This window comes from Channa argus, chromosome 10 (assembly GCF_033026475.1).
Source record: "Channa argus isolate prfri chromosome 10, Channa argus male v1.0, whole genome shotgun sequence".
Classification (NCBI taxonomy): Eukaryota; Metazoa; Chordata; class Actinopteri; order Anabantiformes; family Channidae; genus Channa; species Channa argus.
Genome location: NC_090206.1, coordinates 24,368,279 through 24,394,058, shown reverse-complemented (window position 1 = coordinate 24,394,058; position 25,780 = coordinate 24,368,279). Strand labels below are relative to the sequence as shown.

Genomic DNA, 25,780 nt, shown 5'->3' with positions numbered 1-25,780 from the left:
CAGTAAAAGACAGACACCAACCAAATTTAAAAATAAAAGACAAATATAATTATTTATTATTATCATTATTATTAATGAACACCACGTCTACTCCACGGATACAGCCATGACTTACTCCCACCGCTAGGGGGCGACACTGCCGTAATTTGACGTCGCTGCATCATAGGTGAAAGGTTACGCATCTGACAGCGCCGCATGTAAAGTGACTTGTTTTGTTGATGTCGGCTAGTTAAAAGGTTTCCCCGCTACACGCAGATTGCTTTCGGTAGGTTTTATGGCATTTTGTGCAATATTCATAGATGCCGTATTGTGTTTAGTGGTTGACGTGTCGTGGCGATAAACATGTCGCTTGTTGTAGCTTTGTGGTTAGCTAGTTAGCGTGTCCAGTCCCACGTTTGGACAGTTAAAATGAAGCTCTTACACTAGCTTGGTCAATAAGATCTTCACGAAACAGATGTTTTAAAACGTGGAGGTACTTGGTAGAGCCCAGTCTGCTTACACTTTGTTACTGTAGGACAACACGAATTATTTTACCATATTACTTTGAGGAGAATTCCATTTACATTTACGCTTAATGTTTGCTGTTTCATGTACTTTGCAGTGTTTGGGACCAGACTCGGATTCAGTGTGTTCTCTGTCTGTCCTGAGGATAAATGAGGAACTTGAAGCTGCTGAAGAGCCTGCGGAGCTCAGAGCTGCAGGGTCCAGGCTCTCCTCAGTATTTGTCTGTGCGAGCCGACACTGGGACTCTGCTGGTTTTGTCCCAGTACTGTATCACAGAGTTTGATCCCCGAACTGGCCAGGTGAGCTTGTTTGGTCAGTCCCTTTGCCATGGGAGGAGAGGGGATTCTCACTATTGGCATAGAACGACAAGAAAGTCTTCTACTCATGTAGCATGGGTTGTAGATCAAGGTTTTTTTTTTTCCATTTTCTCTGTTAAGTATTTCCGTTTCGCACTTTGTTGAGCAGGTTGTAAGTGAGGCATCATTGACTGCTGATGGTGTCCTCCCGGAGGATGGCAGCGGCCTGGTGGTTGGACTGCAGGATTTGGCCGAACTCGAGTCGGCGTGTTTGGCCACAGCTAACGGCGATGTTGTTCTTTTCAACTTCCACACTTGCCAGGTCTGCCACACAGAAAAAAAGCAAATCGCTGTCTCTAGGTTTCAGGGTAGAGATAGTTTTAAGTAAAGCCTAGGAATTAGGGCACGTGATGCTAGTGACAGCCCTTACAAAAATTTGTCTTCCGCAGTTGGAGAGTGTTGGCAGTGTGGACAGTGGCCTGACCTCAATGAGTTGGAGTCCTGATGAGGAGCTAGTCATTCTCACCACTGGTCAGTACGCACAAGTCAAAACAAACCATTTATAATATTGTTAATTCAATGTTTTAAATTAGAAAACGTTATATTTACATATAAATGCTTTTGAGTCAGAAGCCGGGGAGCGTCCAGTGGAAAGATTCACCATTCTTTCTCAAACATTCATTTTTTACTTTACATTATTATCTCTAAATCAATGTACACAGGACAAAGGACTCAAAATCTTTAGAAACAAAATATAGAATGTTTCCAACACTGAGATTACTTTAGGAGTATAGATCATGATCAAGATCCACTATCGATCAAGATACAATGTCCTTACAGTATATTACCTTTCTTAAAGATCAGTCCTTGGTTTTTAACTCTTAATTTAAATATATTAAGCTTTGTTCTACATTAATAAGTCACCACAAATTTGTGTTCACAGGTCAGGAGTCAATTATAATGATGACCAAGGACTTTGAGCCGATCACTGAGGTTGGAATCCACCAAGATGACTTTGGTGAAGGTATGATGGCTACAAACTAAGTCTCCAGATTTGTGGTTTACGACCTGATTGAATGCAGAAAAGTTTTTTTTTTTTTTCCCCCTCTGATTGATGTTACCGCTGTCAGAAATGTTTTCATCTGCATGATTTCTTTTTCCAGGAAAGTTCATCACAGTGGGTTGGGGGAAAAAGGAGACTCAGTTCCATGGCTCAGAGGGGAAGCAAGCCGCACAGAAGAAGATTCAGGTTTCTGTTCTATTACCAAAAGGATCAAACATTGTTTAAATTTAATGAAAAATTTCTAATAAAAAAAAATTATAAATAATTTTGAATGATATAAACACTCACCCACAGGGGGTGCAGCCAGCAGCTGATTGGGATGACCACAGACCACGGGTGACGTGGCGAGGTGATGGTCAACTGTTTGCTGTAAGTGCCGTGTGTCCTCAAACTGGAGCCAGGAAGGTCAGGGTGTGGAATAGAGAGGGCGTCCTGCAGGCAACCAGCGAGCCCATAAACGGTCTGGAGCAGGCGCTATGTTGGAAGTAAGAGGGCTTTTAAAGGACAATTGTGTTTCAGTTAAACTACTTTGACTAATTCCAGTTTGTGCAAAATGTACTATTTCCATGTGAAGTGAGAAAGACTTTGATGTATTTCCTGGACAAAACAGTAATTGGATGTCAGCTGTTTTGGGCTGGTTTTTTTTTGTTTGTTTGTTTTTAACAGACCAAAAGTAGCGTAAATCCATTTTAAATATTCTCCTGTCATTTCAGACCCTCTGGCAGCCTGATAGCAAGCACCCAGCGTCATCCCAACAAACACAGCGTGGTGTTTATGGAGAAGAATGGACTCCTGCATGGTGACTTCACCTTGCCGTTCAGCAAAGATCAGACAAATGTATGTTCTGATAAACCTGGTTTTCCGGAAATGTTAGGCACAGTGAATAATACATTTCAATAATGCACACAAAAAGTATTTTCCAAAAATTGAATCACAGTTTGTGATTTGGAAGACATTGTTAGCACCATTATATTATTAAGTTAATTGATATGTGTGTGTTTTAGGTGAAGGATCTGCTGTGGAACAGTGACTCCACTGTTTTGGCTGTTTGGTTGGAAGACATTACTCCTGGGGAGGATGGACAGGTTAACACCTATTGTAAGTTAAACAAAGTTGTACACCATCATTATTGCAGTTGGCTATTACCAAAAAGAGACACTGAAGCAAAATGCGCTGCCATACAAATGGTATAGTAAATGATTTGTATTTGCACAATCTAGGATCTTATTCAGAGTTAGCTAACCAGAAAAAGTTGACATGGTGTTAATTCATCGAAAATGCCACGGTTAAAGTTGGATTTTTGCATTTCTTGTAAATGAGGAACATTTCTACAGCTTCAAAAGTAACTAAATAAATAAAATGTATACGCCTCAAACTTGCCCATGCTCTCTCCCTAGTCCAGTTGTGGACGGTGGGGAACTACCACTGGTATCTGAAGCAGAGCCTGGACTTTGGCAGGGACCGTCAAAAGGCGCCAGTCTGTGTTTGCTGGGACTCAGAGCATCCTCTAAGGCTTCACATGATGACCCGCAGCTGGACCAGCATCACCTATGACTGGGGCTGGTCCACAGAGCGGAGCGCTGGCGTGGATGAAACTGACAACGCTAACGTGGCCGTGATCGATGGAGGTGAGCACCAGTGAAACCTAAGAAGACTAAAGAATAAAAGCAGCACGATGCTGATCTCCATCCTCTTTCTCTCAGATAAAGTCTTGATGACGACCTTCAGGCAGTGTGTGGTTCCTCCTCCCATGTGTTCATTTGAGTTGCAGCAGAAATCACCTGTCAACCAGGTGACCTTCCTTTGCCGACCTCAGAGGACCAATCATCTGGCTGCATTTACTGCTAATGGGCAGATCTCAGTTTACAGACAAGGTTGGTTATGTTCTGTTTTCAGGCTGGAAGCAGTTCTGTTGAATGTGAGTAAAAGGAAATTTCCTAATGAATATGAGGAAAAAGATGAGGAGTATTTCTTCTTTTCTTTTTTTTATATGTATAATGATTTTAAACGTTGGCACCTGAATATTTTAACTCCATCTATTATCAAGTAGAATGTTCAAACGCAGCGTTTGAGCTTAAACCCAACATTTTGTTAGAATGGAACAATATTAAGTCTGGATCAGCGCTCACATCCTGTATAACTGTTTTTACCATGAATCTGTTTAATGTGTTTATATATGTAGTATATTATTCCGATCCATACAATCCTGTATTTCTTCTGTATTTACATATTTGTATGTTATTCCAGATTCAAAAGAAGAGGCTGACAAAACAGCAGATGGCTTCAGGATTAGTTCTCATCCCCTGTCTCTCCAGAAAACCTTCAGGTAGCACAACAACTTGCTGTTTCCTTTTTAAACACACGCGATTGTTCATGGTCCGTTTTGTTGTTGTTGTTTTTGTTTGTTAATTAATTCTCCTTCCTGTTCATCGCACGTCCTTAGAGTATCAATTCTTCAGGATCACCCTCTGTCCCTGCGGCAGCTGCTGTGGCTGGACGACGAGCTGTTTGCGGGTGTGACCTCTGGTCTGTTGCCGACCTCCTCCACCCTGGTGATACTCGCCCCTGCACAGAACCAAAGTGACACACTTGCCGTCAGGTCTGCAAACGGAGCCGTCTCCTCTGTTCCGAGCTTTGTGCAGTAAAGCTTGTAGTGGAAGTGAATTACACTGGAACAGTTGAATTATTGCCCATGAGTTTTTCTATGCTGGTTTTTATGCTTCAGATCTGAGATTGAAGTGGATGGTGTTGTGGTCAGTGTGGTTCACTGCTCTCAGACTGGGACTGTGGCCCTACAGCTGGAGGATGGACAGATCCGGAAGCTGCTCTGGGGTCAGTAACCAGCACTGTTCTGCTGTGTTCTGTTTTTTTTAAAGCTATGGGGCCTTTTATCAGGACATTATTAACACAAAATCCATTCACTTTAACTTGTGAGAAGTCCACTACGGAGTTGTGAGATTTTCTGAAGGTCTGCCTGGTAGAGACACCAGGTGGTTAAATAACACAATTGTAACATCTATTATCAGTTGTTTCTAGTTTTAGGTTTCCTAATTGAAAAGTTAAATGCCGCTGTGAAAGCATCTAAATACACAAATACATTTCTGTGTAGACTGTCCTGAGCCATCGGTGGAGGACTGGTGTAACTCGAGCAGGTGTAGCATCAATTTCCCTGTTCCCTGCGTTCAGACAGCCCTCTGCAGCATCAGTGCAGAGGTAGACGCACATTACCTGCGCACGTCTCAAAATAATTAATTCGGACAAATAATTTCCCCCACTGTTACTTTTAACTGTGAGCTTCTGTGCTCAGGCTTAAATGCATTATGTCTTCTTGGCCTCTCTTTACGTGTGCAGGAATATCTCCTCGGCCTGACGGACAGATCTCACCTCTATGCTGGAGACACCGAGGTAAAAGAACACGAATCCAGTAAAAAGCAACAAGCTAAATGTAAAGCAGATGGTGGACGCTCTTTTTCACCTTGTGTTCATTTGTTCACACCTGTCTTTTCTCAGCTCGCCTCCAATGTTTCTTCCTTTGCCGTTTGCAACGACTTCCTCCTTGTCACCACACACTCCCACACCTGCCGTTGCCTCCACCTGAGCTCACTCACTGTCAAAGGTAGGATTCACATGTATGGTTGCTTTTTCTGTCTTTATAAAATAAGTAGTGACACCACTGTAGCCACAGCTCAGTTGAATGACCGCAAACGCTGCAGGGTTGCAGGTGGCGTTGGCCTCAGATGCAGGTCAGAAGGACGAGACACTGAGGCGGGTGGAGAGGGGATCCAAGATCGTCACTGTGGTACCTCAAGATACCAGAGTGATTTTACAGGTCAGTGTAACACACACACGCTGTCACCATTTTGTGCCACAGTGGTGCTGCAGATTTGGTTGTCTAGGACTGAGGACTGTTATCATGCAAATCCAATATTTGTTTTCTAATCAGTTTTTATTCACTGTGTGTGTTAAGATGCCTCGTGGGAACCTGGAGACGGTGCACCATCGAGCGTTGGTGTTGGCTCAAATCAGGAGGTGGCTGGACAGGTGAGTGTGATCTGGCATCACGTGACATTGGATGGATTTTTGCAAGATTTGTAGACTGTTAAAATGATGAGCAGTCCTCCCAGGCCAACACTGATTTATGATTTATTTATTTATGATCTCATATTGAACAGATATTTTAGGAAATATATAAAACCTTTGACTCAGAATCCTGGACAAAAAGGGGGGGGGGGGGAAATATGCCATAGTGAATCTGGAGAGTTAAACATTTTCCTTCCTGGTTCTTTCTTTCTATCCAGTCTGAAGTTCAGAGAAGCATTTGAGTGTATGCGGAAGCTAAGGATCAACCTCAACCTCATGTATGACCACAGCCCAAAGGTTTGTACCAGGTTTTACAATGTTGATTTGTGACCATACATTTGAGAAGCAAGCAGTCAAGTTCTTTGTCATATTTTCATTAACAAGAGAAAAATTAATTCTGAAGTAAAACAAATCACATGATCCTCCATAATGGCATATGTCAAAACAAACGTTGGCAGCTTATCATAAGCTTTTAGTAGTAGTTAATTTAATGGTGAATAATTTTTTAAAAAATTCATGTTTAAGTGACACAAGTGTAAATAACGATGTTTCTACTTCTTAGACCAAACCTGTGGAAAGCTAGACATGGAAAAAAAAAAGTCTCCTTTTTCTCTTCTAGGTTTTCCTGGAGAACATAGAAACCTTCATCTCACAACTTAAGTCTATCAACTACATCAACCTCTTCCTCACTGAGCTCAAGTAAGATTTAAAGTGCAATTTCTAAAATTGAAGGAGGCTTTGCCAAGAAAAAAAACCCAGAGAAATCAAACTAACTCCTCAATAACGTGTGCATTTTTTGGATTTGGGGTAAACAGGGAAGAGGATACAGTCAGCACCATGTACCCCCATCCTGTGAGCAGCCCTGTCCAACCCCAGTCTTCCTCTGGGCAGAAGAAGGTGGATTTAGTGTGTGATGCTTTGCGAAGCGCCATGGAGTCAATGGATCCAAGCAAGTCAGTTATCCAGTCGTCACGTGAATGTGCACTGAATGTAATAGAGCAGTGGTGCCATGTAGAACCCTAATGTTTCCATCTATCCAGGTTCTGTCTGTCCATACTCACAACTCACGTGAAGAAGACCGTTCCTGAACTTGAGATTGCTCTGCAGAAGGTCCACGATCTTCGAGGTAAGAGCTCAAAAACATGAGCAAAAACAAAGCGATGATCTGCAGGAGAAAACTGAATTCTGTTTTTGACAGGACACGTGCTGTGATCAGAAAGGTTACTTTTTCCAGTGTTATGCTTTTATACAATAGAGTGTGTGTTCGTCCATGTTTAGAGAACCCACCTGAAGCCCCTGGTGCCGTGACTGCTGAGGAGGCTTTGAAGTATCTCCTCTTCCTCGTCAATGTCAACGACCTTTACGAACACTCTCTGGGAACATATGACTTTGACCTAGTGCTCATGGTAGCTGAGAAATCCCAGAAGGTATGAGAGAGGAGGCAAAATCCTTTACAGGGGATATGCATAAGAATCAGGTCACAACATTTATGTAACAGGATAGATTTATTTGTGGATCACGTTGTCTTGTAATGTTCTGTCCACAACCCCTGCAGGACCCCAAAGAGTATCTTCCCTTCTTAAACATGTTGAAGAGCCTGGAGCCAAACTACCAACGCTACACCATCGATAAACACCTGAGACGCTATAAGAAGGCTCTGCATCATCTCAGCAAGTGTGGTCAGTCTCATTTGTGTCTCTCGGCTAATGTCTATTGTGCCAATATTCATTTAGTTGAGTTTTTTTTTCCTTTTTAAATTTGCTGTGTATGTTTGTTGGGAAGCCAACTGTTCCCTTGCTGAGCTTTATGTACAAAGTTATATTGTGTGTGTATTGGGGGGCTATTTGCAAATGTCAGGGCAGTCATCATCCCAAGTGAAGAATAGCTGTGTCATATTTTGCTGTCCTATGCTGAAATACAGCCATAAGTAAGTTGTTAGTCTAAAAGTAGAACCGTCAATATAAGAGGAGCGGATACGTTTTTATGATTTTCCATGACTGTGACATGATTTTTGTTGTTTTGTTCAGGAGAGGAACATTTCTCTGAAGCTCTGCAGTTGGTGAAGGAGCAAAAACTCTACAGTGAAGCTCTGCGAATGTATGCAGCAAACAGTGCTCAGTACAAGGTGGGTTGGAAGGGGGGGGGTTATCCATTTCTCTGTATGATGGATTTCCGTTGTGTTTTGCTAGGGATTCATTCTGAGGCTGAAACTGTAAGTGTAAGAGTAAGTTTAAGCACCTGACAGGAAGTCGATTCTGTAAAAGCAGTTAAGAACTTGAATCGCCAGTACATGAGGTCACAGATTACGATTTACTCGTTATGCTCTGCATAAAGTCTGACTTTGACCTTTGACCTCCAGGCTCTAAGCTGTGCCTATGCTGAGCACCTGTTGGAGCAGCAGCAGGCGGAGCAGGCTGGACTGTTGCTATGGCGATGTGGCGAGCCAGTCACCGCCCTGCAGGCATTTGCCAGCAGCTCCAGTTGGAGAAACGCAATTTGTGTGGCGCAACAGATCCCGCTCCCACCCGACCAGTTAGCTTTGCTGGCCAGAGACCTGGCAGGTAACCATGACTACGGGTAGCTGCCATTGTGTCTGCCATTGTGTCCTGGCATGTTGTAGCCTCAAAATTTTGTTTTTCTTTCCCCTCAAGAGAAGCTAATTGAACAAAGGCGGCACTCAGAAGCTGCCCTGCTTTTGGACCAGTATGCAAAGGTAAGTGAAACTAGTTATATTCGTCTCAGGTCTCTCAGCCAAGAAGCAGAAGTTTTAAAATGTACAATTATACATTTCCAACAGGACTGTGAGGAAGCCATCTTGGCTCTGATCACTGGTGCGGTCTGGGAAGAGGCGCTTCGATTGGTCAGTTAGCAAACGTACTTTTGCTTTTCATCTTATTAGTTTCTGCCCATTTTTGCATCATTACGTTTTCATTTAAATATGGAGATTTTAAATTGCATAGCTATATGTTCATAAATCTTGAACCACACTCCTTTTTACATGTTCTCTGCTTTTCTAATATTTTGATACAAATATGTTTTGCTTTAGATTTACATGCACAACAGGCAAGACATCACTGAAACCAACCTGAAACCTGCTCTGTTAGAAGGTAACAACAGCTCAATGTGAGCGCGCTGGCCCCTATTGATTTCAGAAAAAAAACAAGAAGCCAAATTGGTGTCAAGTGCTTTGGTAGAGTGACGTAAAGCTAATTGCACATAGATGTTCAGATGTCATTTGACAGGAGTCGTTTTGTGAATGGAAGTGAAAGACCTACTGATGATGTGTTGTATTAGCTGTCAGCACCCAGACTGCCTTCCTGGGAGCTCAGGGAGCCACGTTCACAAGGCACAGGATGCGACTGGCCGCGGTTCGAGAGCAGAAAGAGAAGGCCAGACTGGGCATGCTTGGTGAGTCTTCGCCAACTCGTTTGAGTTTATGCCAAGATTATCTCAGTGACTGCGTTTACATGCACTTAAGTAGCCGGGGTACTCGGAGAAATCAGCTTCCTCAGGTAATTGGGGAACAGCGTTTACAGAAAATCCATGTATACATGCAGCACATGAGTAACCAGATTTCTCCCCCACCTCTGACTTGTTATGGGAGCCTGCGGCACGGGTTTGAATTGTCTAATAACGGAAAACGCTGCTTTCTGACTTTTCTCTGTGTGTGTGTGTGCAACAAAGTGACAGAAAGGAAAGACAGCAGCAGATAATCCACGACAGTCTGAATTTTAAAAACCCGAGGGGGAAAGTGACTGTGTTAAATGAGCTGAAACTTGCCTGTTACCCGTGAACAGTCTCTGCTTTTATTCCTGCTTTCACTCGGCTGCATGCAGCTTACTGTTTGCAGCCTTTGGTTTATGCACACGTGCAGCTGGAGAAAGCCACTTAGAAACTTGGTTACACGTATACATGGTAGAGAAATCGCCGTTCTCCAACAGAACGCTACCTGGGAAAATGGGTTTCCCTCATCCCCTTCCTCAATTTCAGAAACGAGCTACATGATACTCAAGAAATTAGTATGTGGAGAAACCGTAATCTGGTTACTTAAGTCCATGTAAGCGCACTGTGTTTTTCTTTAGAATATCAAGTGTCCTCTAGTAAGAATGATTTGGAAAGTTTCTTCTCAATAAACTTTTTTTTTAATAATGTATCAAACTTGTCATTCCAGTCTTGCAGTATAAAATCCATCTGTGCTCAATATGTTCTAGTCACGTTATTTCTAATCACATCCAAAGAGTGATAATCAATAGTTGAATGGAGAAGGCAACAAGGAAAGAACTGGGCAGTGATTAGAAATACAAAGGCCATTGTAAGATTGTATTATTTTATAGTTAAACCATAAATAGCGTTGACCGTCCATCTTCTATTTCAGATTACGATGGTCCAGATTGTCCCGATGCTGAGCTTTACTCTGAAGCCAGCAGTGTCATGACCGGTACCAAATACTCCCAGAGTAACTCCCGCATCTCCTCGTAAGGCGAATCATGTTCAGCATGCGTTTTTCCACAATGTGGATCTTGGAATCGCAATTTCTGGTTTAATGTTGGTGCCTTTGCCTGTAGGAGGTCATCAAAGAACCGGCGGAAGGCCGAGCGAAAGAAGCTCAGTCTGAAAGAAGGAAGTCCAATGGAGGACAGGGCGCTGATGTACGCCCTGGGTGAGCTCATCACCACTGTGGACAAGATGAGAGGTACAGACGTAAGATTTACATTGATTTGTCTCTGCTTGGGTTTAAAAAAAAAGAAAAGAAGACAGGACGATGGTAACCCAGACTATTTCCTTCTCCTATTTAGAGCAATTTCTTTCTTTAATTAATTATTGGCGTTTGAGTGATTGCTGTATGTATCTCTTTTTTCCCTCACACAGAGGAAGTTCACAACCTGCTGAAAGCCCTGGTGCTGTTCCACTTTGATAAACAGGCAGTAAAGCTGCAGCTGGCCTACGAGAAGGCTCTGCAGATGATGGAAGCAGCAGTGCCTGAGGTTTGGCCTGAAGGCCTCCAAAGTACTCAAGCCCCGGTAACTATGACTGTATACAGTGAAATGATGTTGGCACCTGTTTCAACCGGACTTTAAGGCTTTTCTGTGGTTGGTTTCATGCATACAGGTGTCTGTTTGGACAAAGAGTAAATTAAGAATACAATGAAAATATGAGCTCTTCTTACATTCATTAATGGAGATGCTTACACCCAAGGCACATGAGAATCCAGCATTGTGTTCATAAATGTCAAGTTCTACATGATATGTATGTATATACAGTTTTTAAATGCAACTGTCGTATGATGTGTGCTTTACAGCTCACTGGTCCAAACTCGACCGCAAACAGCATCATGGCTTCATTCCAGCAGCAGCAGAGACCTGCAGCTGCACAACAAGGTCAGCGGCGTTTGTGATCTTATTATTCATTGAGTAAATGGCCCTGGGGTTGCTGTTTTCACAGATTTTCTTTTTTTTTTTTCTGGGTGCTATGTGAAAAAACTTATTTTCTGTCTTTGGTCCTTCTTCTAACAGATGCGGACGTCCTGACGCCACCAAAGATGAGAAACGGGGTCAAGTGGAAGCTTGCGATTCTTAAGTAAAACTTCTTTTTTTTTTTTTTTTTGTAAAGTAAAATGTTAAATATGTAATAAAAGAATCTGTTACCTTCTCCAGATTTGTTCATTCTTGTCTTTCAGATCAGCTTCAGTAAGCGGCTTTTTGTAGTGTAAGTGGGAGGTGGAAAGCTTTTTGTTTTTTTTTTGTCCCTTACTTTCCTGTGTGGGTGACCTTTCCAGACAGATCTTATTCTTTATTTTATGTTTGTTAACATGAGGCTTTTACTTTGAAGATCCTGAGTAAGGTAAGAGTTTGTCAAAAACTCAAAGTGATGGAAGCTGCATTAAGAAACAATTGAAAAGAAATGAACCTGTGTTCAGTTAAAAACCAGGTGTGTTTATTGTCTTCCTTTCCCCACTGGGACACCGAGTGGCACTTTTCTCACCGACAGCTGAGCTGAGGAAACAGAGTCCTCTTTCCTGAGGAAAAGCATCAGGGATCGGTCACGCCAACAAAGCACATTCACACTTTAAGGCCAAACTGCACCGAGCAGCCTTGGAGAGCAACCATAAATGTGACCTTATGCAAGGAATTGATCCCACAACTAATCTAGTGCTTCACAGCAGTTGATAACATAATTCATATCAGGTTTGAATTGTTAAGTGTGTGGATGAATAAAAGCATTTATAAAAAAATAAAAGGAAAAAAAAGAATTGGTGAATCCAGTGAAGACCGGTTATCTGTGAACCAAGTCCTGCTTTGTTCCAGATTATCCTCATCCATCACACCCTCTTGGCCCGTGTAGCAGCAGCGGCGGCGGCGGCAGCTCGCCGCTGGTTGATGGTCTTGGTGGTGAGGCGGAGCTTCCGTAGACGTAGTTGCCGCAGCCTGAGCTGCAAGTCCTTGGGCAGTTTCCCTCCCTTTGCCAAAATCTCCTTTAGCCTCTGCTTGGGCACTTTCGTGAGGCGGAAGTCGCAGATGGTGGGGTAGTAGTCGTACATGACCTGGCAAGTGCGTGAGGTAGGGAGGTAGCCCTCTGCGCTTGCTGTCACTTGGTACTCGCCAGGATTCAACAGGCGCCAATAATCCCCATCAGCCGCTGCAAAACACAAATGTTGATCAGTGACACGAGTAACACTCAACACAAGAGGACAGATTCAGGACAAATCACGTATTCTCTTCATTTTCTGTTCCTCAGTTGGTAGTTTATTGGCTTCACGTAAGAAGATACTTTGTAGTTCAGTTCAGTTTTGGTGCAAAACAAATTTAATGTCAGAATCCAGCTGGTGTTAGTATGTAGCTGTAATATAGAAATATAATTAAATATTTCTTGTTACAAATGTACTTACCTTGATGTAAAACATTACCTGATCTAATATGATGATCGATGTCATCAACTTTGATGACGGCATCTGGTATTCCAGCCTCCGTGTCTTTATCACGAATCACACCCTTGATTCCACGATGAACCTAAAAACAAAAGTCAAAGCAACAAAAATTAGTCCTTTTTTTTTTTAATGCACAAGTGTAGCATTTCTTCTTTCTACTTTCAAGAAGGGGTGTTTTAAAACGAACATGGAAATATAAACTGAGAATTAAACTTGAGAATTAAATGGATAAATATCATTGTCATGTAAGACAGAAACCAGACCTGCTCCATGTAAACCAGCAGAGACTCCCTGTTGCTCTGCCACTCGATGGGAAGCTCGCTGGCGTGAGGAAATTTATCGCAGGACAACTCCACCGTCACTTCGAAACAGTTGGTGTGCAGGTAGCTGAAGTCATTCATACCTGCAAGACAGATAAAGGACAGGTTTTTTTTTCCCATCCATTTGTAAGAGTTTATGCACAGTTCTCCTGGAGTTAAGTGGTCAGATTCCTTGTTATTTAACTTTAGACTGAGAGCTGCAAGCTGTCAAAACTCCACAATAACTTCTAAAAGTCACCGAGTTTGTAGTTGTTACATTTTTCTGTCAAACTCCTTTATGAGTTCCAAATACAGATAATATAGTTACAAAATGCATTTCTAAATCTAAGTGTCCACCGCAGAAATTTCACCCAACCACGAGCTGAATCCTTCCATAACTTGGCCTTGTAGGACAGAGGTGGTTAGTTCTGTTTGACTCTTCTGCTGCTCTTCTCTTGCGTTTAGCGGCTATTTACGATCACGTGACTGTGCTTGCATTGGTGAGTGGTGGAGAGGAGGAGGCTCTCAGCTTTAACGAATCGCTAGTAACAGGCCCCACAAGGGACTCGATTTAGCACCAGAAATTCAGAGCTGGTCTCCAGACCAGGCATAAAAGAGGAACCTGAAGCTTAGGGGTAAAATTTAGTTCTGGGTCACTTAAGTTCCTTAAGCGGAAAAAGCCCCATCAACTTCCTGTGAAACAAAAGAATCCTTAACTCAGCACTTTTCTGACTAGATCGCCGATCATCCACAAATTCATCATAGCCAATATTTTATATTATACATAGTTTATGCAACTGTTTAGTAAAATGTCTCCTCACTTAAAGAGCGGGTCGTAATTACATGTTTTAAGGGCACAAGTTGCCTGGATTCACAAACGGGAATCCCTAAGATGGGGTTAGGACCGAGATCTGTCCAGAATCAACGCCGTTAATAAGTTTACAGACCCACTGGAAACACCAAGAAGATGCATATGCAGCCAGTTTTCACTAAACTGATCATAAAATCTCAGCCAAATGACTAAACGTAACTAGAAAAGATTGGTAATCGTATTTATCTAAATCCTGAAATCAAATTCAACCACATACACCAAGAATACATGTAATAGAAGAAAAGCCTTTTTGACTCTAGGTAAATGACGTTTGATCTAACTAAGAAACACACATTCTTACTTCCTGGTACATTGTGCCAGTCGGCTCCATTAATGATGTTGTTGTGCCTGAGGAAGTCTTTGTTGTGGCAGGGCCGCCGGTCCGGGTTGGACATCACCTGATCATATGACATGCAACGTGGGACACGTTAGGTGTGTGTGTTGGCGTCAATCCAGCCCCTCACTGAGTGTAAAGGAGGACTGACACTGACCTGATTGGTGCTGGCGTACGCCGTGGCCAACCAGCGGAAGAAGCTCTCGTCAGGAGTCGGTGTGTGCTCACGAGGTGCCCAGTCCCGAGTCATGTCATACGGGTAGGTGACCACCAGCTCTCCACCGTGCAGGTTCGCACTCAGGACAAACGGGATGTTCTGCATCCAGTTGATCACAGCTCGCGTCTCTGACGCCACCTAATGTTGGGAAATGTTGTACATTTTATTACATTTTAAAGCTGCTGAATCCGGTTTAAAAAAAAAAAAAAAGGTATTTTTTGAAACTGTTTTTTTATCCATTCTCTAAGATAAATGTATGTATGCTGCATTTACTGAACCATTTAACACAACGCATAAGTAATCACACAAAGATCCGTGATGTCCCTTCAGGGGTCCCACACGTTAATTTGGCAGGGTTTGTTTTTTTGCAAGACGCCCTTCCTATTTCTCTGGGCTCGGGACCGGCACCCGGGTCGCCCTTGCTGGCTGGGTGGAGCGGGATTCGAACCCTTCTGCACCTCAGCCCTACGCTCTTCCACTGAGCCACCAGCCGTCCTGTATGTGCACAAATATTTTATTTTTTATTTTTTTCTTGTCACGTGTATCTGATGCGCGTGTTTCCTTACAAAGGCCTCCTCGGACGTGTACTGCTCGGGGATGGGGAAGTAGTGGTTGATGAGTTTGGACCGGTCTGTCTCCAGCTCGATCGCGGTCCACATCGCCGAGTTAAGGTCAGCGAAATTGTGATTCATGTCAATGCCTTCGTAGCTGTAACGTCCCAGAGCCCACCCTGCCAGCTCGGAGCCCTGTGGAATAAACAAAGATGAAATGAAGCCACGTTCGCTCCGAGTCCGGGGGGGGGGGGGGCGGCTGTGGAGATCACAACGCAGTCTGAGACCACAACCTTTTTATGGGCCATCTCATATCCATCAGGGTTCATGGAGGGCAGCAGGTGGATGCGAGTTTCCGTAACCAGGTGGACGATGCGCGGGTCTCCCCGGGTGTATTCTTGGCACATGTACTGCATGAGATTAAGCAGCAGCTCCCGGCCCAGCACTTCGTTCCCATGCATCCCTGCAACATAGCGGAACTCCGGCTCTCCTGCAGAGGGCGCCATCACAAACATGGATTTATTCATTTTAATCTGAATGTTCTAACGGCCAAAACGTGTTTTTGGCGATGCTCCTCATCCAAGCATCAACTACTCCTTATCATCATATCAGTATTAATGTTTTGTATTATTTGTTGGTCCTTCAAGTGCAGTTAATATATGCAATGAGGACCTGGAGCCTTTGCTCAGAACTTAATGCACCTACAGTATCGAGTTCTGAAAAAGACCTGGATGTGCGTCCCGCTTTATACATTGAACTAGCAAGTAGCTCTGAAATCTCACACGTCCTCCTCAAAACTGTTTGCGAGCAGTAGTTTCAGCTCTGTCTCTGTCCTTCTAATGCAAAAACTGAGCACTAACACAAGTTTCTCGCAAACTTTCACTGCTCTTCTATTGCTCCCCAAGACAAGAATGTGATTTTCATCTCAGCCTCATTTTTCTGTTCTGCCTGATTTGCTGCAGATATGTTTCTCTCAAAAGTCACTAGTAGAAAGGGGAGAGACAGGCGTCCTCCCTTGAGATGTAATAGAGAGACATCTAATGGCTGAAACACATCAGAAGCAACCAGCTGTCAGACCAGATAGAAGCTAAAACTGGGCTGAAATGAAAATCCCCATTTTGTCTCCGAACTGTCGAAGAGAAAGCTTTGAGCGGTAATATTTTCCTCTGCATGTTTAATTTCTGGTCCGTGCAGTCCAGACTCAGCTTAAGTGAACAGCCCCATAGGAAGATTTGCATTCATTCGACCACTGCTAGTAGATATGGGTTTAACAGCTGGACGTGCAAACACTGGAGGAGATCAAAGCAGCTCCACTGTTTCTTTTTAACACAGCCTTGCTTCATATTTTAGATACTCGTGGACTTTGGTCAGAGCCTCCCATGTAGTTTGACTTGATTGAAGCCATTATCCAGTCCCAGCATCAGTTTTCAGCCTATCAGGTCCAGTAAAAGTGGAGAGGGTGTGATCACATTCATGCTGTTTGGTCAGGAAAAGTACGGTATGAAGATTAGTTTCCTGCAGTATTTCATTATTTATTAAATAATCAAATCCACAGGAACTACAGCGCTGTGAGGAGAAAGACGTTACATAATGTGTGGAAAGCTGAGGGACAGAGGGGGATATTCTAATATTCCTACTACGAACTCCAGACCACAACACAGTATGTGGACAAACAACTGGACAAAAGAATTAGTGATGCGTTAAAGTGACTTCAAAGACTGCGTCATCATAATTCATTTGTTTAAGGCTGCAAGGATGAACTCCATCCCGCTCTGCTCCTCCGTGCTGCCTTCACTGCCGCTGCTCCGCCGCTTAGGAGGCCAAGGAAAACATTTTTACATCTCAGAGCAATCGAAGTGGACCCATGTTCACACAGAGCTTCGACTGTCTGAGTGGTTCTGGGAGACAGTGGCAGCCACTGTAGGTTCCCCTCGTCCCCCAACCCCCTGAGCCCCTGAGCCTCTAATCACCTCTGCGAATGCGAAGCAGGATCAGCAGTTTTATTAGTTAAAGGTAGAAATAATCTCACCGGTGTCTTCTAATTCCTAACATTTGACCCATGGACCAATAATCCATATGAAAAATCTGTGTGTTGCATTTGAAAGTGACAAATGAATGATGCTGATGGAGTCTGGATACTTTCGGTTAACTATGGTACTTAAACATTATCAATATGCCTTAATATGCTCAGTTATGAACCTTCTCACCCAGTTCATGTTTCCCAGGGTTGTCAGAGATCTCCATGACATAGAGCTTCAGACCCGTGTAGCTCTTCCCAATGCTGTAGATACGGGTGATGTCGGGACACTGCTCATTCACTGACTTCATCAGCTGGGGGCAAAACAAATGCAGGTTTTATCACAAAAACGCAGAAATGCATTCTATGCACGTGAGGAATGTGGACCTGTGCGTTTGTCCCTGTGTGCTGGACGGTGCCTTTAAAGAGACCACTGATAGTAGCAGCACAGTGAGGACGCTGCCATGAAGGAGTGAAACCTCACACAATATTTGATTTTCTGCTCAGACTAGGACCAGGCCACGTTTCACTGGGGGAACTTTTTAACATCACCGCTAAAACCAGAAACTGCTACACTTGTCAACATGTGGCTTAAAAAACAAATAAGTCAAAATGATTGATTGTTAAATCTTAATAATCTCTGTGATCATCGTGTCTGATGTTCAGTACCTTTCTCATCGCCTTATAGTTGTGGTGTCTGAAGTCCAGTTTGTCTTTGGACTCTGTCGGCTCTGTCTGCCATGGGTAGATATTACTTAGATCTATGAAATGGAGAAGTTGTGTTAGGGCAGCCAATCATAGTCTACAAACACTACATAACAGCTGTTTCCTGCAGCTGGTTGCCTGAACCTGGGAGCGCGCAGCCTAACACCTCAGCTCTGAGGCAGATGTCGCCGTCTGTCCCGTTCTCGTACCAGGTCTGAGGGTTGATCCGAATGTACCGTGCCACCGTGGGAGTTTCAAACTGGGCAAGGACGGGTGTCTCCGTATCCTGGTTCCCTTCAAATACCTGGAAGTCAGGGAGACGGTGAGATGGCACCAAGACTCGTGGAGACATGTGGTTAAAGATGAAATGAGTTTGACGATGCACCCATCAGCCACAGCGTCAGCACTGGTGCTCTTAATGATGTCATGGAGGACAAGAGTCAGCATGGGCTGCAGCCACACAGCAAAGGGTGATAGAAGCACACAAACTTAATACTTCAGTTAAAGTAGCAGTATTTTAAAGTACCACTTCAAATCTTTTACTTAAGTAAAAGCACTAAGCAGATTATTTACATTTTAGTACAAGTACAAAAGTAAAAGTAGTCCACTAAATAAACGGTGTGTTAAACAATACAGATTTTAGTAATTATGGCAAAACGTGCAGTTATTAATACAAAATAAGGGTCAAAGGCCACGGTTGATAAAAGGAGCTGATTTTATATCTTTATGTTATGGTTAAAAACCATAATGATACGTCAGCAGTTCTGATTTCATCACATTTTCTATCAAAACTAACAGGTGGTATTAATGTTGTGGCTGATTGGTGTGTGACCGTTGTTACAAAGCCCTCATTTTACAGTCAATGTGCACGTGATGGTTGGGGTTGTAATGAAAGCTAAATTGCATTAATATTTATAAAATCCCAAGTGCGTTTGCTATCTGTGAATCCAAGGCGATAAACCCCCCGCTGTCACTGTCCAATGAATGGTGACAGTGTGGTAATGGGACGACCTGCCAAGCTGCAGCCCTGCGGAAACACCTGTACGACCGAGGAGGAATCAGGAAGCCCGACCGATGCTGAGCGCTGTCCGAACCTGCGTCCGCCCCCCCGAATAACTAAACCTTACAGCTCTGTCACTGGGAAGACAAAAGAGCCTGTTGCACATCACCACCTTTTCCTTTCTAACAATAAAGAGGAACTGAGGCGTTTGCTGTCTGGATCAGTACATAGGCTGTAGATGAAAACCTAATGTCGTACAAAACGACCACAGCAGAGACGGATCTGCCATCACGGAGGCAAACTTTCCTTTACGGGCCTTTTGTTGGAACGGCAGTGTCAGCATGTGGGCGAGTTTCCCTGTAATGCTTTTTCCTTCTGCTGTAGTCGTCCAATTAGCAGCCGCTGCATGACTTTCAACAGAAACTTTGATTCATGTTAAAATGTCTGTTAAAAAGCCTGAAATGAAGTGAAGCCAAAGCAGCAAAAGTAATATGATGCATCAGTATAAGGAGCAGCTCAGAGGAGGCTTTGCTGTATGTTCTCCCGGAACATTTCTAATTCTTAGTGCATTGCTTAGGAAAATGTCTGCACTCGTGTATTAAAACCTGTGTAAAAGGGTTCGTTTTTAGTGTCAACGACTACTCTGGGCTTTGGATTCTTGACATTTCAACTGAACTGTCTCCTACTGGAGTTTCAGGAAATTGAGTTTCATTCAAAGTAAATACATTTTATTTATTCTTCCCACCAAACAAAATAGTGAAACTCGTGCACTGATTTTTACCTTTATTATGAAGGTTTATATATTTATATATTCTATGCAAAGACCAGCTTGAGAATAAAAGGTTCACTTACCGCCTCCTCTGTCCCGTTCATACACGGCTTCCAGAGCACGGAGTCATTACTGAACTGGACCTTGTAGGTATGTACCATGTCCCAGCTGTGTATGAACAAAGTTAAGAGTATTTTATGTTCATTGTTAGGGACAATTCAAAGCTTGTAGCTGGGGCTCTGGGAGAGAGACTCTAACCTGCAAAATAATGCAGGCAACAGACACTAAGTCATGCGGGTCAACTTCTGATACTAAAGCATTCGACCTTCTGCACTGACCTCCAGATGGAGCTGCGGCCCTGCAGGACGACACCGGTGAAGCGAGTCAGTCGCCGAGAGTCGACCTCCAGCCACTGCCCCTTGTCTTTGTCCCGAGCGCACCAGGCGCCGTCATAGATGTCCCCATCCTCTATCCCAGACTGAAACCCACACACACACACACAGGAAATGCAAAGGAAGCACACAGTGATGTTGCAGCGAGCAGTGTAGCCACTCTGTGTTCGTCGTTACCTGGATGTTGAGACGCCCGCGGTGGGGGCCCAGGCCTCTGCGTTTGTAAGACGATGCTCTCAGCTGGTTGTCTTTGACTTTTAGAGACTCCAGACCCAATGGAGGACATTCTAACACAATCAACTGGGATTTAGTCAATATTGAATCATTTTTAATAATATTATTCAATTCTGTTTGTACAGCAAATGAGTCTAAGTGGGAGCCAGAGGTGAAATGTTTTGCATTTGACAATCATGCATCATGATTCATGGTAATATACATGTGCCAATATACACGTATGTGCATTTAAAGAGCCTATATTTTGTATGTAAAAAGTTATATTTCAAATGCAAAATTATATCTAGATTTATATCTATTGATCGAACTAGATCAATAGATACTAATGCTCTCTCTCTCTCTCTCTCTCTCGAAAGAGAAAAAAAGACAGTTCCTCAATCGTCGCCACATGTTTCAGTAGCAGTGATTGTACATTTGCACACTACATGTAATGCAATTATACTCACACATGCACGTCCACAGTACAGTATGCACGTGCACAGTACTGAACATGGACTCACTGGCCAATTTACTGTCTTAGCTGCACCTGTACGATCGAATGCAGCGCAGATAAGCAGCTCTGCCGCGAATTCTGCTTTTACAAACTGCTTTTTCGTAGTCGACACTGTCAGAAAGCTGATCATTCTAAAAGAACAGGTGGTTCTAAAGTTTTGGCCGCCCCATTTAAAATGAACGAGGGGGCCAAACTTTAGAACCCCCTCTTCCCATAATGGGCTCCAGTACGAGTCCAGTATCCACCTTGACCTCAGTAATACACACATAGTAGAATGATCCCCTATGACACTGTAAAAGTAGAATCCATGGCAGAGTTGCTGCATTGGATTACATTCCATTGTACAGGTGGACATAATAAAGTGGCCAGTGACTTTGTGAGTGAATAGCTGAAAGATGAGAAGTCTCAAAAGCAAGCAGGCACAAACGTCCCTAAAACCTGAGAAATAAAGTACAAATGTTTCGTCCGTTTGTGGGTTGGGAGATTTCGGACATTTTATTAATGACGTTTCTGCTCAATTCCTGCCAAACCACACATTTCTTCTCAAACGACTAAAACCAAGGCAGAGAGACTTGATGCTGATTGTACATTAAAGCAGTCTGGGTGAACGAATCGTACTGTGAGACCAATCAGAATTGATGGCTGTCGATTTTCGGGGAGAAAATAATTGGAGATGCTGTTGGCTTCTTCTACGACGACAAAATCTAAATGTGTTTTGTAACTAAGTTTTTCGTCACTCTGTCGAGACTTTGCAAGTTTGTTCTTTCACACTTTTACTTACTTTTCTCCAACATGGCAACTTCTTGGCACATCACTCATTGCTTATCTCAGCTCATCCGCAGCCTTGGCTGACAGGCCAGGATGGATTTTAATGAGCATCAGCTCTATTCTGGCATGACATGACAAGTTGCTTACTAAGCATTTACACAAGCTAATCTCCGCTTCAACCTTCCCTTTTACATACACACGATACTGCACATACAGATGCTCTGCGCACGCACACAATTCCTCTGCTGGCTCTAGTCCCGGTCCACACATAATTATGCATGCACACACAAGACCGACAGTTTGAAATATTGTGTGAGGTGTAGAGAGTGAGTGGCTGGAGAGAGGTAACACAAAGTGGACACAGACGTGGAAAAAATATGAAATGAAAAGAAACAAGCAACAAATACTGAGGAGTTTCTGTCTTTAAGCACAGAGGACAGCAGATATTTTAAATAGTTGCAGAGGACAGTCATCTTTGTAGTTGAGATGAGCTCTGCCATTTCTTCCATTTAAGGCATTAACAAAAAACTGGGCTCACTAAAGTAAAAGCCCACATGTGGGAATTACACTGTGTTCAGTTCTTACTCAGCTCACGTGTCCACATAATTCAAACCGCACCCTTAATTCAGAATGACATCGGATGCAGCTTCTTTCACTAATGAAGACGGTGACATGCTCTGGACGTTTGCAGAGTAAAGTGTCTGCGGGCTACAGACTAAGTGACTACAGACATCACCAGCGGCGGTGCAGGTGAAGCGACTCCCACGGTGCTGAGATCAGTTTGATGAGGCAGAAAAACAAATGTCTGCACATGGAGACATAAACACGTTTCGATATACAGTATGCGCCGAATCCGATCCGGGTCTGAACTTTGTGTGAAATTAGCAAGTTGTTTGCTTGATGCTTTCATGGTTGAGTTTTGGATCAACCGACAATTCAGCGGTTCCCATTAGGCTCTAAGGTTCTCGCTAAACCTTTACCTGAAACCACTGGAATTGTCCCGACACAGTTCATTTAAAAGCATTAAAAACAACTTGATATTCATAACTAACCACTGTCTGATTCACATACTGTGTACTGATCCTAATACATACGTGGAAATGGCTCTTTGGCCACAGGTGGGCTCACGCCCTTTTTGACCTGCGGTTGGGTTTTCTTAGCATTTGGCTTCTTCGCGATGGTGCTGGATTTCCTCGGGTTTGTTTTGTGTCTTCTTGCTACCTTAACACTCCTGGTGGCCCTGGCTATAAAAAAGGCAGAGTGTTTGATGCACAGCAGAAACCATGCATGTAATGCAGAGCATGACCTCAATCATTTGCTGCTTTATAATGTAAACGAAAGCTCCTATTTGCATACAATCTTAAATCAATAGAATGGTTCAAAGTTGCAGTAGCTGTGGGTTAAACACACCAATTAATCCGATGATATACAGTCGAATGCAAAAGTTAGCACCGCCTTTATTTAAAATAGCAAATAAAGTTTTTTTTAATAAACATTATTCCCTTATTAAGGGGGAGGCTAACGCTTGCACTTTTTAAATTTACTCTCTTTTCGTATTTTTGTTACTTCCGATGATGAATTAACATTTGCACCAGCTAACTGTGAATTGTTACTACAAATTGAATTTGTCTGCCCCACTTCACCCTCATCTCAGATTTTCCAGCTTTCAGGGTGGGGCAGGGTTAGCTGTGTGAAAGTGTAAGCTTTTTAATGGAACCTGAATATTGATTTCAGTGCTGCACATAGAAAATACAATGAGGGGTTAAAAAAAAAAAACAATCTTTCTTTCAGTTCCGATGTTTCCAAAGAAATTGAATATTGTTAATTGTAAAACACAATTATAACACAATTTCGAACGGATAATCAAAAATGTTTTTATCAAAGAGAGGTTGTTCAATGATGTTCGATATTAGTGCATCTCTTCAAACCTCCAAATAAGGCAGCTAAGCTAAACTATGCTGAGCAGACTACATATATTTTGGTTGCAGCTTTGTATTTGTAAGACAGGCTTTATGAGGGTAGTTTCTCCTCCCAGGAAAACTAATCAGCCCTTTTCCACAAATGTCCGTTTGTGTCCCCCAGATGACACCGTTAATGCACCACAGCAAGCAGCACCCGGCTGCAGTAACGCACAGGAAATACTGCTCCGCTAGAGTTTGTGGCTGCCCAGTATATGTTTGTATCTATTTGTTTTTAGCTGCAGCAGTTTGTGTACTGAGCAGCATTAGCACCACTGCCCGAGGGGTGTAAAGGGGGGTTCTTGTTCTTTTATTCCGTCTGAGGCGTCCCACCAAACATCTGCTTTTCATCTGTTAGGAAAACACATGGCTTAGATGTCTCACTGCACACGGGGCAGAGTGGAACATCCTCCCCCATCCCTCGCACACTGACCCTGCAAACCCCGAGAGATACTTTTGACTTAAGCTTTGTCACTAAAAGCCCAGAGGCTTCACGAGCAACTCATTAATGAGCTGAACTGACACCATGCTGGTACTCTGCTCTACGAGTCCTTACACTGGGGCTTGAGGAAATAATTATTCCCAGAGCCTCACCAGCCCTGACTTTGTTGCACCTAACCTGCAGACTAAATAGCAGTTGCAATGCTCAACACGTTAACATTCTCAGTAAAAACCAGGGAGCAACTGGGTTTTAAAAAGCGCCCAAATGAGAACTAGTATTCTGAAAACATTTCCACGCAGTAGTAGCCTGTCACATGGTATCACTGGGCAGAAATCCCACTCCCTGGGGACTCGTTAACACTTCAGTGTCCGTTCTCACATCGATGATGTGAGGGGAAAAAGAAACACAATTGAAGTTCCAACATAATAAAACTGATTGATATTCACTTACCCAATTCCACAGGACCCTCCTCTTCTTTAGGTTCTTTTCTGGAAGTGGCTTTGACTGCTGTTTTACCAGAATCTTCAGCCAGATTTTTGGTGGTTGGAGGAGGTTTTGTTGATGACTTGCTATAGCTGGTTGTGAATCCTGTGGTGGGGGGATCAGTGGTGTTTGGAGTGTTAGTGTTTCCTGCAGACAAAGGGCTCACAGTGCTAGTGAAAGCTGTATCTGATTCTACTGTGGAGGTCACCACAGTCGTGTAATCAGCAGGTCTGGTTGAAACAAGGACAGAAGATCCACAATTCAGAAATAAAAGCAGAACGAAACGCAGAGCTTCTGCCATAGTATACGTTCCTTGCAGGGGCCAGTCCAACACTAAAACCTCACTCAGCCCCACTGACCTGACGCCCTGGGACTCTGTCAAAGTGCACACAAAGTGCAAAGAAACCACTTCCGATCACAGACTTCAAGAATAAAACCTGCCAATGACAAATACCAATAATCCTTGGTGGCAGCACTTGTAAATTCATTTTGACTTTGGCAGCACGAGCAATTCTCAGCGCTTACATTGCTTCGGATTTATTTTTCTTACATAGTCATTAAAAAAGCAGCACAATTGACCAAGCTGCAATGGACTTTCCCCCCTCAGCGGATTGTTTGGTGATCCACGATTAAAAATGTAACACATGGACAAAATAACTGATTGACCACCATCATGTACTACTGAACATCTGTGTCGGTAGCTAACAGTGTCAAACTACACAGGGTGAAGGCGCCTTTTATTTTGAAGGCGTAATCTAAACCCTGGCACTTCTCATTTTGACGGACTTGATGACCCTCTCTGCAGAGCTGCTGGACTAACAAAATATCCAACTGGAGTTTATTCAGGGATCAGACGCAGTCCAGTTAGTTCTTCATCTGAGGAATCTCTTATTTCACAGCGCCAACATGTGCAGCTAGAAATGTAATTATCGAGGCGTTTTAAGTCTGAAGCTCACAGAAAAACATCTTTAACAGTGGCTGTATTGTGACATCTGGTGCCCTTGAAACACTGCTGACTGTGTCCGATTTAAATATTGAGAATATATTAGCCTTTGAATAATCAGCGCATATAAACTGTTTAAAAGATGCTTACTTCACTTTACTGTTTTGGTTTAAGAGTTTTAATGGCAAGATTTTAATTTCCGTCTCCACATCCAGCAAAGTTTTTAACCTGAAAATTTTAGGTCACACTAAAATTCGTGTACACTTTGTAGGACAGTGTTTGCGAACTATATTTAGTAAAAACAACATTTTAAAAAAAATTCAGAAATGAAATCATACAAAAGAATTTGGAAGTGAGGCCATTCAACTGATGTTACAACTTAAAAGTAACAAAAAAAAAAAAATGCTAGTAAAAAGATATGTACAAAAAATCTAGT

General features: G+C 43.0%; 2 protein-coding genes across 4 annotated transcripts; one reads left to right on the top strand and one right to left on the bottom strand.

Annotated features, from left to right (window-relative positions):
- The first annotated feature begins 150 nt into the window (after positions 1-150).
- Positions 151-11,760, top strand: elp1 (elongator acetyltransferase complex subunit 1). 2 transcript variants are annotated; one of them, XM_067518396.1, is made up of 37 exons: positions 151-265; positions 602-803; positions 970-1,122; positions 1,250-1,331; positions 1,744-1,824; positions 1,964-2,049; positions 2,158-2,348; positions 2,577-2,700; positions 2,868-2,961; positions 3,261-3,491; positions 3,567-3,737; positions 4,111-4,189; positions 4,307-4,462; positions 4,589-4,695; positions 4,973-5,076; positions 5,215-5,268; positions 5,374-5,479; positions 5,577-5,692; positions 5,831-5,904; positions 6,162-6,240; positions 6,563-6,642; positions 6,759-6,896; positions 6,984-7,069; positions 7,222-7,370; positions 7,499-7,622; positions 7,971-8,068; positions 8,303-8,504; positions 8,595-8,656; positions 8,741-8,803; positions 8,990-9,050; positions 9,238-9,351; positions 10,319-10,418; positions 10,509-10,636; positions 10,813-10,964; positions 11,243-11,321; positions 11,457-11,520; positions 11,621-11,760. In XM_067518396.1, exons 2-37 carry the CDS (start codon positions 654-656, stop codon positions 11,646-11,648), a joined length of 3,966 nt encoding a protein of 1,321 aa, XP_067374497.1. In that variant the 5' UTR covers positions 151-265; positions 602-653; the 3' UTR covers positions 11,649-11,760. The 2 variants fall into 2 exon arrangements, with proteins under 2 accessions (XP_067374497.1, XP_067374498.1); XM_067518397.1 differs by lacking the exon at positions 11,621-11,760 and having other exon boundaries at positions 11,457-11,596.
- LOC137134035 (probable carboxypeptidase X1) lies at positions 11,528-25,713 on the bottom strand. 2 transcript variants are annotated; one of them, XM_067518398.1, is made up of 14 exons: positions 24,369-25,713; positions 20,201-20,310; positions 19,970-20,109; positions 19,715-19,799; positions 18,072-18,312; positions 17,827-17,918; positions 17,348-17,471; positions 15,434-15,630; positions 15,156-15,335; positions 14,530-14,727; positions 14,340-14,436; positions 13,132-13,271; positions 12,848-12,950; positions 11,528-12,579 (listed from the first exon to the last, which is right to left on the bottom strand). In XM_067518398.1, exons 1-14 carry the CDS (start codon positions 24,700-24,702, stop codon positions 12,263-12,265), a joined length of 2,358 nt encoding a protein of 785 aa, XP_067374499.1. In that variant the 5' UTR covers positions 24,703-25,713; the 3' UTR covers positions 11,528-12,262. The 2 variants fall into 2 exon arrangements, with proteins under 2 accessions (XP_067374499.1, XP_067374500.1); XM_067518399.1 differs by having other exon boundaries at positions 18,007-18,166.
- Positions 25,714-25,780: the final 67 nt, after the last annotated feature.

Bases quoted from the DNA above. Each gene is read 5' to 3' on its own strand.
- elp1 (XM_067518396.1), top strand. From the start codon at position 654: ATGAGGAACTTGAAGCTGCTGAAGAGCCTGCGGAGCTCAGAGCTGCAG. The intron at 2,701-2,867 runs GTATGTTCTGAT...TGTGTGTTTTAG, and splicing joins TCAGCAAAGATCAGACAAAT to GTGAAGGATCTGCTGTGGAA. The intron at 11,521-11,620 runs GTAAAACTTCTT...CTTGTCTTTCAG, and splicing joins TGGAAGCTTGCGATTCTTAA to ATCAGCTTCAGTAAGCGGCT.
- LOC137134035 (XM_067518398.1), bottom strand. From the start codon at position 24,702: ATGGCAGAAGCTCTGCGTTTCGTTCTGCTTTTATTTCTGAATTGTGGA. The intron at 15,336-15,433 runs GTTGTGGTCTCA...TTTATTCCACAG, and splicing joins ATGAGATGGCCCATAAAAAG to GGCTCCGAGCTGGCAGGGTG. The intron at 13,272-14,339 runs GTAAGAATGTGT...TCTGTCTTGCAG, and splicing joins CTGGCACAATGTACCAGGAA to GTATGAATGACTTCAGCTAC.